This window comes from Tursiops truncatus, chromosome 1 (assembly GCF_011762595.2).
Source record: "Tursiops truncatus isolate mTurTru1 chromosome 1, mTurTru1.mat.Y, whole genome shotgun sequence".
Classification (NCBI taxonomy): domain Eukaryota; kingdom Metazoa; phylum Chordata; class Mammalia; order Artiodactyla; family Delphinidae; genus Tursiops; species Tursiops truncatus.
In genome coordinates this window covers 78,545,494-78,559,427 of record NC_047034.1, presented here as the reverse complement: position 1 = coordinate 78,559,427, position 13,934 = coordinate 78,545,494, and the positions used below count along the sequence as shown (strand labels likewise).

General features: G+C 44.0%; 1 protein-coding gene across 2 annotated transcripts in view; it reads right to left on the bottom strand.

Annotated features, from left to right (window-relative positions):
- Positions 1–13,934, bottom strand: part of NOTCH2 (notch receptor 2) — a 177,736-nt gene that overhangs the window by 7,272 nt on the left and 156,530 nt on the right. The window contains exons 23-31 of one of the 2 annotated variants that reach the window (XM_019919449.3): positions 10,646–10,882; positions 7,926–8,038; positions 6,466–6,971; positions 4,793–5,140; positions 3,805–3,947; positions 3,392–3,602; positions 2,849–2,945; positions 1,208–1,376; positions 309–610 (exon numbers count right to left, since the gene is read on the bottom strand). In XM_019919449.3, the coding sequence (XP_019775008.1) occupies positions 309–610; positions 1,208–1,376; positions 2,849–2,945; positions 3,392–3,602; positions 3,805–3,947; positions 4,793–5,140; positions 6,466–6,971; positions 7,926–8,038; positions 10,646–10,882 (2,126 nt within the window). Of the gene's footprint in view, positions 1–308; positions 611–634; positions 1,101–1,207; positions 1,377–2,848; positions 2,946–3,391; positions 3,603–3,804; positions 3,948–4,792; positions 5,141–6,465; positions 6,972–7,925; positions 8,039–10,645; positions 10,883–13,934 lie in introns of those variants that run through there. The other variant, XM_019919451.3, reaches the window with a different exon arrangement.

Genomic DNA, 13,934 nt, shown 5'->3' with positions numbered 1-13,934 from the left:
CCCATCTGATCTTTTCATATGGGAGGCATTTTGCCACGTCAGAAACAAAACAACGCTAAGCAGGGATTAACAATCAGAAGACTGGTGTTATCTGCTTTTGGCTCTATGGTTTCCTGGCTGTAAATGGTCAAGTCTGTTTGCCTGCCTCCCTTTTCCTGCTTTCCCTTTTCCTTTCCAGCAAGCAGGACTCTATCATCTGCCTTATTCTCTCAAAGAATCATCGAACAAATGTAATGGGATGTTAAGTGCCTTAATAAAGGGAAACTATACTAGATCCATAAGGAACCAGCTCTTTCCATGTTCTTTACCTGGAAGACACCTTGGGCATCAGCTGCCACGGCAGCATGGAGAGGGCAGCGGCCCATGTTGTCCTGGGCGTTGGCATCTGCACCTGCATCCAGGAGGCGCTTGGCGGCATCGGCCCTCGAGTAGCGGGCTGCAAGATGCAGGGCCATCTCACCAGTCCGGTCTGTCTGGGCTTGGAGGCTGGCACCCTGGTAGACCAAGTCTGTGATGATGTTGGCGGAAGAGTCCTCTGCATCTTCATCTTCATCACTCATATCTGAGCTGCCTCCTCGGAGAGAAGCCAGCATCAGTGGGGTGCACCCATCTAGAGGAAGGGAAAATTCCAGAAAGTATTCGAGGAGGGGAAGGACATTAATGGTCCATTAACCCTATTGTTGTTCAATGTGAAGAAAATTATTCTTTTGTGAAAAAACTCTGTGATTCTTGTGGTAATTGGCAATTGACTTTTCCTGGATAACATCCTTTCTGTAAAGAGCAGCTATTCTCTACGTTAAACAAGCTTTCCTGTTCAAGTTCCTAAGTGCTATGTTATTTTAAACTGGACAACTTTTAAAAATAGCCAGTATTAATAAACGATGTGCACGAAGGTACGAACTAAACAAATTCTCTATCCCTCTGCTTTGGAATATTATTTTTTTGTCCTACTAAAATCTATCCCAAATAATCAGTCTGTTTGCTGTCGAGCATGCTGTATGTGAAGCAATGAGAAATCCTTCCCTCTTTCTTCATATAAATTCATAATTTCTGCAAGCCTGTGTTCCTTAAACATTCATTTCCTCAAGCCGATTTCCAATCTGTGAAGTCAGAAGGGAGCATATCACCAAGTGGGACAAACACAGGGATAAGGTGGAAGCCAGGGCAGGCATGCACAACGAGAAAGGGGAGGCTTGCAGGTGCTGACCTGGGCCGCGGACGTTCACATCCAGCACATCCACCTCCTGCTCTGCCTGCGGAGGAGTGAGAGCCAACGATGGTGTCCTACGGATATCTGCAGCTTCAAGGTGCTGCTGTGTCCATGGCCGTCGATCGATGGGATCGTCTTCTTCTGAAAGTAAAGTCTCATCTTCAGCCTGAAAGGAGAAGACAACTCTCCCTATCAATCCAGCCCACGCCAGGAGCTGCAGACAAGGAGCTAGTCCAGAGTCTCCCATCACTTCTAATCTCCCACCCAGTATTCTCTGTCCTCCTATCGAACCTTCCAGATTATTATCCACATTGGCTTCCCACTGCTCTCATGATGTGGTTCCTGTTTACCTCTCCTGCATCATCTGTACCACTCTCCTAACCTCCCCAATCCCATACTCTAGGCTTCAGCCTTACTGCGTCACCTATATTACCTACCTAACATGCCATCTACAGATCCCCAAAGCACCATTTTCCTGCTTCTGGGCTTTTGCCTATGTTGTTCCTTCAGCCTGCCATGGTCTCTCCCAATTCTTTGTCTGACTAACTCCTGTCTACCCTTCAAGTAGAAAGCAGACTCTAATTCCTCTTGTTGGTCCTCCAGAGCACCCTCTGCTCACTCTTAACTGAGCATGTGTTAAGTATTTACATGGCACTACACGGCAGTTTCTACCGCTCCCTGAAAGGTTCCTCACAACAGGGAACAAGCCTTGCTCACGGCTGTCTCCTTGTACCCTGTATTTAACCCAGTGCCCAGCACAGAGCAAGCATTCAGGAAGTATTTATTGAATATTATTATTATTATAATTTTAAAACCAGCTGCCCTTTATGAAGTATTTAGTATGTGACAGAAAATAGGGAAGGCAATTTACACGTACTGCTGTATTTAATCCACACAAAACTCATAGAGGAAAGAATTATTATTATTTTCCCTATCTTACGGATTAAGGTAATTAAATACAAAGAGGTTAAGTAATGTGCCAGAGTTTTGGACTTGAATCCAGTTCTGACTGGAGCTAAAGCAATGTTCTTAACCATCATGGTGTACTTCATGCCTGTACTCCTCAAGCACTTATCTCCTCAAGCTGATTTAGACCATCCTTGGATACATGCACATCCCAGCCATGTATATCTACGGGTGAATGGTCTCCTTTTTCATGTCAGACTCAGCCCACTGTTTACCTCTTACTTCTATATGGCTTTAGTTTCCAGGGCTCAAGCTTTGAAGCCTCCGAACTCAGTGGTCATTGGCTCTCTTCCACTGATTAGTTCCACCTTCCCTTCCAGAAGGAGAAGTACCCAGAGAGGATAAGGGAGAGATCTAGCCATGAAGGAAATTGCTATTTACACACAGTAGTCCTTATTCAAGTACCATCAGCATGACACTCGAGGAAGGAAGCATCTTTGTTTTATTATTTTTAAAGAGTTCTTTTTGAAAAACTTACACAGCTAACCCAAGGCCACCAGTGACCTAGAGATTCCTGCTTTTTCAGACAACCTAGGATAGCCTCTGCCTGGGCAACATGTAAAGAATATCACCCTTTTCTCCCATTCATGATGCTCTAGATAGCAAAGGACAGAAACACGAAAAGTGAGCAGATAATGGATAACAATGGTGGTTCTCCCATGGCTAGCTTACCTTGGCTTTCTTTGGCTGGGGCCCTTCATCGTCGACCCAATGTTCACTCGTTCCAGAACCAATTAGGTTAGCCTCTGAGACTTGCACTGAGAGATTTCTGATGTGACGGAATTATGCAGGTGTAAAATAAGGGCAGATGTTATATCATAAACGAACATAGAAGTTTTCAATACTTTTTCTACCATCACACACTCTCATGGCTATGGTCAGACTTCCAGGGCCTTTGGCCCAGGAAAAATGGGTAATATTACATCCCATCGCCTGAGGAAATATCCTTTCCTTTCCCACTAATCAAGAGCTGACAACAAAAGTGTGCCTGCCTCACCACAGAAGCTGAGGACCACTGTGATTATATGTACAGAATTGAAGCATCCAGACACGTATTTTATAGCCACTCAGTAGGCATCGCGAATCATGGTCGAGCGTAATAACACAGCATGGCCAGAGCTCAGAATATAAAATCATGATTCAACAAGATCTGATTTTCCTCTTATCCATGCTCATTATTACTGTGAAGGGTAGCTTGTTGGCAGACTCCCTTACTTCAGCCCCACGGCATCCTGTCCCACTGGCTCACGACGTTTGTGATTGCTGGAGTCACGGCGAAGGGTGAAGCCTTCAGGCAGCCAGAGGGAGCCATGCTTACGCTTTCGTTTTGCCATGATCACCCCCAGCAGGATAATAAACAAGACAATAACAACAGCAACAGCAAGTAGATAGATAAGCTGGGTGCGTTTTGGGGTCAGAGATTCACCTGAAAGTGCAGAGAGACAGGGAAAAGTGATGAATGAAACATCCAACTCTCAGTATTCCCCCTACACTCCTTCAGAGAACAACTCTGACCTCACCAGCCCTGAGAGATAGAGAGCCGCACATTGTAAACTATGCCTTGTTCTTTCTGCCCGCAAGTGACACCTTTCTCCCCATACTTTCCCCTTAATTCCAGTGCTACTCACTGACAACAGACACAAGGGGGTACGACAGGGTCCCCTGGATGGCGTGAGACGCCAGAAGAGCTGCTGCTGCATCCGTATTCTTGAAGCACTGGTCTGAGTCTTGGACACACTGGCGGTTGTCGATTTCCAGGAATACCTGAGAGCTGTGGGAAGCCGAGGGGAAAGAGGCAGAAGGGAAATGGGGAGAAAACGGAAGCGTGTCAGTCCAGGAATCTGAGTTGGAGGGTGACATGAGCCTTCTTCCTCACCCTCAGCCTCAGGCTCTCCACCTCTGGACGCTGCCTCCAGAAAGATCTCAGAAGTTAAGATGTTGTCCGTCTAGATCCTAAACACTAATTCTCACTTGGGAGATGTCTCGCTATCCTTGGTTTGGCTCAGTCTAAGCGCTCCGACTTAGGCAACATAAGACAAAGTGAGAAAATGGGGTGAAGCTGTCTTTGGTGGGCTTCTCCTACCCATTCCAACGTACTCAAAGGTACATAGAGCCACTCTAAAAATACACCCCTGCCCCTTGTTTTTGTTCCTTACTCTCCTTTGTCTCTGCATCTGTACTTCAGCTAGCTATTGAACTGAACACTGTGAGATACACTAACAGTGTGGTGTGTGAATGACAGAACATCTGCAGAACATCACCGCTGTCAAAGAGACATAAATGAAGGGCCTTGAAAAGAAGGCCAGGAGTAATACAAAGAGGAGTCATTACTAGAGGGATTTAAGGTAACTCTGGCAAACGGTTAGAGATTCTAGCACTTGAGGGGCCATCCTGACATCCTGCCCCCCACTTGCTCCAGCCCACTTTTCAGGATCCCCAAATCAAGGCAAACCTTTAGCACTAACGGTAAATACTGGGATCATGGGCTTGTGTTACTTGGTCTGGCTGTTCTTTTTCTGACCTTTCATTTTTATAGTTGCAGTTATGACTTCTGTGTATCAAAGCGCTCAGCTTGATAAAATTAAGCTTTAAGAAGTTCAGAAATTTAAAACTTACCCAGCCACTTCCTGTTCTTGATCGCCTGGAAGGGACCTGCGCACCAATCTCTGCTTCTTCATGGCAGCTGACTTTTCACCGTAATAGGGGTAGACCATGAGGTCCCCCTGGGCATCCCGTTTGATGCGTAGGTTGGTGTGGAGCAGGGTGCCCAGTGCACGCAAGAAGCTGCGAGCATCCTGGAGCAGCTGTTCAGGTGGCATCAGCACCACAATGACCAGGGTACCCTCTGCCAGGTTTTCTGGCCGGTCAGCAGCACAGTCCAGCCCATCCCAGCCACACTCCTCACTGTTGCATCCCTGGTCACAATGGTTGTCTTTGAAGTGGTCTGCACAGTATTTGTCATATCTAGGTAGGGGGAGTCAGAGGAGGAAGAGAACAAGGTAAGGGTCTCAGACCAGACCGGAGCTCTATTTGATTTCCCCTTGGAACTAATGTGGATTTTCCTACCCATTTTCTATGGCTCAGATTAGATCCCGAATGTCCCATGAAGCCTTCTGCGACTCTCCTATCCCTGTCTTCTTAGAGTATATATAGTCTACACCCCTTAGTGTCAGTGAGTGCTCTCTGAATGAGAAACAAAACTGTACTCACTACACTCATGGGTCCCCAGACAACTCATAATCTTGTTAAATCTACTTGGTTCATGCTTCCTTTATTTTTTTTTTATCCATTGCCTCTAGGCTTTCAGAAGTACAACATGACTCTAGAGAGTGCTTCCAGAAACTGGATAGTAGCCCTGTACCATCAAGAGATGCTGTACAGTGGACCATGTTGATATGGCCCAATTCTTTTCTAATCAAGATTGAATCCCAGCTCTGGAAGGTATAGATGGGGAGCAGTGTGTCCCACACAGGATACCAGATCTAATTTGTACAGTATCTTTCAAACACTGGGGAAAGGAAATTGAATCTCAAAGCCCGGTGATGCAAAAATCATTTTATTTCCACTCTCCTCTCCTCCCCCACTCCCATCCATTGATGGTTCCACCACCTAGTAAAACTTGTGCCACTCTAGCTCAGGTCAGGAGTAGCTGTATGTGCTTTGGCAAGTTCTTGAACCTTCTAGGTCTCAGTTCCCTCACCTGTGAAAGGCCATTAACAATACCTATGCCTCACAAGGTTGGTGAAAATTAATCAGAGTTAAACTAAATGGGATGACTAAATGGAAAGTCATTATGTAACCCACAAAGTCCCCTATAACTGCAACAATGAAGACCTGGAGGGTTAAGTTGCCTAAGCTAGCTTGTGCTTCCTGATAAACCTGATGCGGAAACCCTGTCTTAGGGAAAGGAATGGGGCAAACAGAGAGAGGTACAGACCTTTCCATCCATCCTGCAGGCAGGTTATGTGAGAGGCTGCCTGAGAGTGGGTAACAACACTTCCAAAAGTTATTTCCCCCAGGAGGTTGTGAGAGCAGCAGGCGAGGAAGCAGAGACAGGCAGAGAGAGGGCGGCTGTGCAGTGAGCATTCCTGCCCCTCTGTCAGCAAGGGAGAGCACAGGGCAGCGTGCGCTGGGACAAGGCTGACATCAGGAAGGAGAGGGCCCCAGGGCACCAGTCCGAAAAGCAGAGGCAGCTTGGGCTGAAGCACTGGAGTGGTTAGGAGCAACAACAAGAAACCGAGGTATGTTAGTGACAGTGTCCCTCAGTTCTGGGGACACTGGATGCTTACTTGCACGTCTTGCTATTCCTCTGGCATTCAAAGTTGTCAAACAGGCACTCAGCCGTGTTGCACAGCTCATCACACTGGTTGTTGATGTAATCCCAGCAGGGAAGTGGGGAGGAGCAGTTGGCCCAGGGGTTCTCCATGGTGAGGGAACAGTCACCCCCATCCCACTGGCAGGCATGGCTGTTGCAGGCCTCATCGCAGACGCCATCCCGAGCTTTGTCGGCACAATACTGGCTCAGACAGGTGGCAGGAGGGGTGCTGGTGGGAGCTGTGTAGAATTCACAGTGGCTGCCCCAGAACGGCGGAGAACACTTGCAAGAGTAATAAGGAGGCTGGCGCTGAGGGTAGCAGCTGCCCCCGTGCTGGCAGGGGCTACTGGCACAGCCTGAGTCGCAGTCCTGGGGGTTGGGGCAGAAGCAGCGGGGTCCTGAGGCTGTGTGCACACACTGCTCCCCTCTCCTACACTTCACTTGTCCACAGCTGCTCTGGCATCTCGCCCCAGAGAATCCCTGTGGAAATCAGTGAACGAATGAGAATGGCAGGCTGACTCTTGAGGGCATGCCCCATTTTCCCTCCCAACCCCCTCTCTGCCACACCTCTAGGGAGGTAAAGGCTAGACCCTTGGCTAAGATCCCTCCATGTAGCCTCCTGGACCAAGTTCTAGGAAGAGACCTCTTCAAGTCAACCTATAGGTTAGGGCTGGCGGTTCCATAGGATGAATATAGAATTTTCCCACTCTAAGAGCTCAGTTCTAGAAATGAAGTCAACAGTTCATGGTAGGATAAGAGTCAGGTGACACCGTATCTATTAGCACCTTTCCTAAGCGTCATTAGATCACTCATACAGTGACTTTATAGGGGAAAAACCTCACTTCAGAGTATTAGGTGTCTAAAAAACTTTCCTATGCCATTTCGTTCCTGGCCTTCTCGCTCAGTCCAGGCCAAGGTTACTGGACAGGTTTCCTTTTGGTACCTCTCCACACATAGTGATCTGTGTTAGAGAGGTGTTAGCCTCTGGCAGTAGCAAAAGTGTTTGCACAGCAAATGGCTAACGTTAGGCTTCCTTCTAGTTGAAGAAGCAGCCTGCTCTCAAATAGTCCCCGCCAAGGAATGTGAGCAGGGTGGCATTTCCAACCAACTCTCTCCCCATCTGGGCAGTAAGACTACCCTCCAGCACAAGACCCAGAAGCCAGAGACACCAGCCCTCATTTCAAGGGAACATTCCATTGCCCTTGGTGCTTCTGAAGATTGACAGTCACAGATCAGGGAGCTCACTGTTTCTGGAAGTCTTTTAACAGTTCTAAATGGAAAACTGAAGCACTTTCTCCTAAACAGGCTAAAATCAAGAAACGTCCCCACCAAGATAGTTCCCCACAGAGCTCGGAAACACCAAGTTTAATCTCAGCTTCGTCACAGACTGTGTGGAAGAGAGCATCCTCCTTCAATAGGCAACACGGCACTCACCGGGGGACAACGACAAATGAAACCATCAGGCATGTTGCTGGCCACAGCACAAGTCCCTCCGTTCAGGCAAGGCATCTGGGGACACACATCGACGAACGTTTCACAGTGACGACCTCAGAGTAGAAAATGAAAGGGTGTTTTAAAAGGCAGAAGTAGTAACTGCAAGTTACAGAACAGAACACTCCTGGGATGTGGGCCAGTCAAAGGATTAGAGAAGGAGGGAGAGGTATGAGAATTAAGGTCTAATCCTAAGGGAACAAAAGAGGATGAGGAAGGCACTCATTGGATCTTAACATGCGTGGCCCATCACCGACTCAGGGCAGTTCCCTCCTCTGTCTTATCTACAGTAATAAGCACATACGTGCCTGAATCGACTCACAAAACAAGAATCAACTCACAAAACAAGACTCACAAAACAAGATTTTTTTTTTTAAAAAATGACTAATCCCTCCAAAAACAAAAAGGAAAATGACATCTAAGCTTTTTCTGAAGGCACTTTAGCTTTCATGAGTCAAAAGAAACATTCAGCAAAAGTGTTCACTGCATTTTAACACCGTCTATTCCATAATAGAGGCTACACCAGACCAATACATCTAAATGGTGATGAACATATACACACTACTATATATAAAATAGATAACTAATAAGGACCCTACTGTATAGCACAGGACACTCTCTACTCAATACTCTGTAATGACCTATATGGGAAAAGAATCTAAAAAAGAGTGTATACATGTATAACTGATTCACTTTGCTGTACAGCAGAAAGTAACACAACGTTGTAAATCAACTATACTACGATAAAAATTAAAAGAAAAAAACTAAGAAAAAGGGTGATTTGCAGTTTATAGCGAATTTTCATCAGTGACGTCTCTTTTCAATCATTTTCTAGCCTTTCTGTAACCTGATTGGCACTGTTTCAAAACACAGCTTAATATTCCCAGAGTTAATGATCTCTAGGCACAGTTCAGTTCTAAAACAGAAGGTATCCTGAGCCCACTGTTCCATGACAAACTGAACTAAGCAAATGAAATCATGGGGGGGGCGGGGACATGGGGCAAGGATTCAGGCCCCATCTGGCCTTCAGGCACTTGGAAGGGAAGAGATGGCTTTAAAAATTAAAATGCAACTAAAATAGCAGTAATTTTGGCCAACCAGAATAATGAGGCAGGAGTTACAGATGTTTGTTTCTTCAAATCACAGCAGCAGACAATAAGCAAGAGCAGTCACCCCGTTTGCACGGGGCTCAGGGACTGATGGTCCCTTGATGTTCATCTCAGCATCAGCACCCCACCATAATCGCCATCAATGAGTCAAAGGGTTTTTTATTCACAAGGGTAGAAAATGTAGAAACACCACTTCCTGACTAGGGGACCCCAATTCAAGGTGTCCTCCATTCCTTCCTTCATCTATTTCCTTCTTTCTTTGTAAGAGCTTATCATCGTTTCCAAATAAAGGAAGCCTCAGAGGTAATGAAAGGAACAGGAGTCAGTTCTGCTCTTCTGGCTTCTCAAGCACATCATGACCGATATGAGACTACAGACCGATTGTTCATATTCTTTCTGTCCAGGGTTGCCTCGAAGGCATGATGTTCATAACGGATTGTTTCTCTTTTGATAATGTACCTAGGCATCTTCTGTATTTCAAAATCCATCCCATTTTTAATAAAATTCCCAAGTTCTTAAAGGTAGCACACCTTCAACATTGGAAGGAAGAATGTCTGGATATAATAGGCTCAGAATGTAGCAGAGTCCAACTTGCCAAACTATTAGTAAGTAGACTACTGCAGACTCTCATCTGACTCCCAAGGAATACTTACTTCTACAGCATAAGATTCGGATGGACCCCAGAAGTGCAAAACAGATTTCTGAGTATCTGATGACATTGCCATATTTAGACATAAACAACTATTTTAGCTCCCCAAAGTCATCAAGCTGCCCTCCTCCAGAAATAATTAGCAAGTGTCTATGATAAAGTCCCTATGCTGAGGCAGGACTTGGTCATCTTTATAATCTGTGATGAACACAGCCAAGTCTTAAGACGGCAGGTCATACTTGTGACTTCTGAAGTTTTCCTTTTCAAACCCTCATCAACCAATTCTGGTTAAACACACCCCAATTTGGATCTACTTCCTTTAAGTGTCCTAGAAGACCCTAAGCCTCTCTGGATTCCCACAGAGGTGGAAAGGTCACAGTGGCAGCAACTACCCAGTAACTCAAGTCACTACATGCCAAAGGAGGCAGGGTGATGAAACCAGAGTTAGATGTAAGGTTCCTGAAAACAAGATGTTATTTTGCTCAGATGAAGAGTTCTGGAGATGGATGGTGGGGATGGTAGCGTAACAGTGTGAATGTCCTAAACACCACTGAACTGTATACTTAAAAATGGTAAAGATGGTAAACTAAGTTATGTGTGTTTTACCTCAATTTAAAAATGTTATTTTGCTCAACTACTTCCAACATTCTATTTCTTTTTTTTTATATTTCTGCTACAATATGATATAATGAATGTATAACAAAAGAGACAGCATCTCTCAGGAATAGCAAACATCGATGGAGCACAGACCTAAGAAAAAATTGGGCCCTTGAATTAAGCTGGTCTAGTTTTTCACATATGAGAAAAGCTTCACTCGGGTCTGGGATGTGTCATACAGGACCCAATTTCCTCACTAAACTCCCCCTCCGAGGCAGAGTGGCTGGGGAGGCTGGAAAGTCGCTCACCGGTAAAGGCACTGCGGCAGACACACAGGTAGTCGTTGGTAAGCTGTATGCAGTCTAGGCTGCCCTCAGAGCTGCAGGGGTTGGAGAGGCACTCGTTGATGTCCCCCTCACACCGCTCTCCAGCAAAGCCAGGCAAGCAGCGACAACTGTAGCCCCCAATCCTATCCACACACTGACCGCCATTAAGGCAGTGGGGACCCCTGGCACAGTCATCGATGTTCTCTTCACAAAGCAGGCCTGGACGAAAGAGAGGAGAGAGAGAAAATCATGACAATCCTTGGAACGCTGCTTTCCAGCAAGGGAGAAGCACCCTTGTTGGCACTTTCACAATTAGTCAGGCTACATTCCTCAGTCTGCGGTGGGAACTTTTAGGTCAGGCAGGGCAAAACACACTCTTGATCAAGGGCAGCTGCTATCCTCTTGGTCAGCAGTAAGGAAAGAATGTACTCAGGGCTTCACACGTTTTCTCCCACACAACCGAAAGAAGCAGCTCACTAGGTAGTAGCTAGCATTATTTCCATTAATTTATTCATTTTGATTCAAAATATAAAAACAGTTAAAAAATAGCAATAAATAAATAAATAGATTACAGGTAAGAATTGGAAGAATTCTTGGTAAGAATTGGAAGTAAATTTTGAGTGACGTAATTGACTTTTCCTGTAAAATAGTATAAGTGCACTAATATCTTGTATTGAAAAAACAGAGGGGAAGTATCCTGTGGAGAGCTCAAAGGTTATTCCATTTAAAACAGAACTCATGGGCTTCCCTGGTGGCGCAGTGGTTGAGAGTCCACCTGCTGATGCGGGGGACACGGGTTCGTGCCCCAGTCTGGGAAGATACCACATGCCGCGGAGCGGCTAGGCTCATGAGCCATGGCCGCTGAGCCTGCGCGTCCGGATCCTGTGCTCCGCAACGGGAGAGGCCACAACAGCGAGAGGCTCGCGTACCGCCAAAAAAAAAAAAAAAAAAAACAGAACTCATTCAATGTGCTGTAGTTGTAAATGAGCCATCAAGCATGAGTATCCGTAAATATTTTTGAGAAAGAAACAAAAGAAATCAATGACTATTCTAGAAATGATTTCATGATTAATTCAAAAAATTGCAAAAGAAAGGAAAGCAGTTCTGTATTCCTACCACTTGTAATAGCAAGACTATTGGAAAGAAAAGAAAAATGTAAGAAAAGGCCTCATTTTCAATAGCAGTAGCAAAAGATAAAATACCTAAGAATAATCTTAACAAGAAATGTGCTACACCTACGTGAAGGCTTTAAAATAGACCTGAAAGGCTCAAAAGGAAACTTGAATAAATGGAAAGACACTATGGTTTGGTTAGGAAGACTCCTCATCATAAAGATGTCAGTCTTCTTTACACAAATTCATAAATTTAATGTGACTCCGATAAAAATACTAACAGGATTTTTAATAGACAATCTGATTCTAAAATTATATAGAAAAACAAACTATAACCACAGCCTGGAAAACTGTGAAAAAGAAGACCCTTAATATTTAAAGCAGAGAGGCATTGATAAATTAATAGAATAACAGAACAAAAAGGAAAGCCCAGAAAAACACCCAAATACACATGGGAATTTAGAATTTGATAAAGGTGCCATCTCAAATCACTATACGAAAGATCAAATATTCAGTAAATTGTGTTGGGACAAATCAGTAGCCATATGGAAAAAGTTCTCCAGTATTCTAGTACTTGAAGAAAATATGTGAGAATTCCTTTATAATCTTAGAATGTGAACAGTGTTGCTGACTAGGATTCAAAACACAGAAACCATAAAAAAAACCCTGATAAATTCAACCTGATTAAAAATAAAAATCTCTGCATGAAAAATTCCCATAAAGAAAATTAAAAAACAAAAAGCAATACATCGGGAATATACTTATATTTTGTTTCATAGACATCTGTTCTCTGTAAAATATTAAGATAAACAACATAACAGGAAAAAAGGATACAGATATGAACACAGAAACCATAGAAAAAAGAAAACCAAATGACTCTTAAATGAGAGTATGTCCATTCACATTGAGGAGAAGCCCACAGGTTTGCTCATACAGTGCAATTCAGTAATATCAACCAAAATTACAAATGCACCTATTCTCTAATCCAGCTATTCCATTTCTGAAAATTTATTCTACAAATACACTTACACACATGCTAGACAATTCACATTTCTATCATTAGGGCACTGGTTAAGTAAAATATGGTATGCCCATAAAAGGGATTTCTGCAGAATAAAAAAGATTAAGGAGGTTCTATATTTTGATATAGAAACATCTCCAATTAAGTTAAAAAAAAAAAAAAACCAAGTGCAAAATACTGTGTCTAATCTATCTTCGGAGTAAGAAGTGGGTATTAAAAATATCTTTGTCCTTGGCTTCCATATACATAAAGAAACTCTGAAGGATACATTAAAAAAAAACTCAAGAAAGATACACAGAAAACTAAAGAAAAGTGGTGTTTACTTGTTTGTGAGAGAAGGAGAACTAGGTATATGGGAAAGAGATTTTTCACTGTATGCTCTTTTTACGTGTGTGTGTGTGTGTGTGTGTGTGTGTGTGTGTGTTGGGGTGGGGGGTTGTATAAAATTGTGGACCATGTGCATACATTACCTATTAACAAACAAAATCAAAAATTGCAAAGTAAAAGCAAACCGGTATGTGCTCCCACTCTCATAGAATATATGGTATTCTATGGACTGCTAGTAAAATGAACACAGATGCTTATCCTCCCATCAGAATAGAACCAGCAGTCATGAACAGACCTATCAAGTAAAAGAGAGGTCAACCTCAGCCTGAGGCAGAAGAACTATTACAGTTAGTTCTTGACGTGGGGGACTGGAGGCAACCCAGGCCAAGATCCAAAGCTCAGGAGTATAGAAAGAAAAGCAATAGTGGTAACTCTAGCAATGAGGCTGTGGGACTTGAGAGTCCTCTGGAATGTTCACCAAGGGCCAGAGAGAAATAAATACCACTCCACATATCTAACCAAACACAACAGTATAATAACTCAACGAGTTCTAAGTATGACAAACTCAAAGAGATCCACACCTACACACATCACAAAAGACAGAGAATTTTGAAAGCATCAAGAGAGAAGAGACTCATCATGTACAGGGATCCTCAATAAGGTTAGCAGCTAATTTCTCATTAAAAAAATGGAGGTCAAATCACATGGGATGGGATGACACACTCAAAGTACCAGAAGAAAAAGACTGTTAATAATAATAGCAAAACTATCATTTCAGCCATCCTTAACAAATGGTTAGAAGAGAGAAATT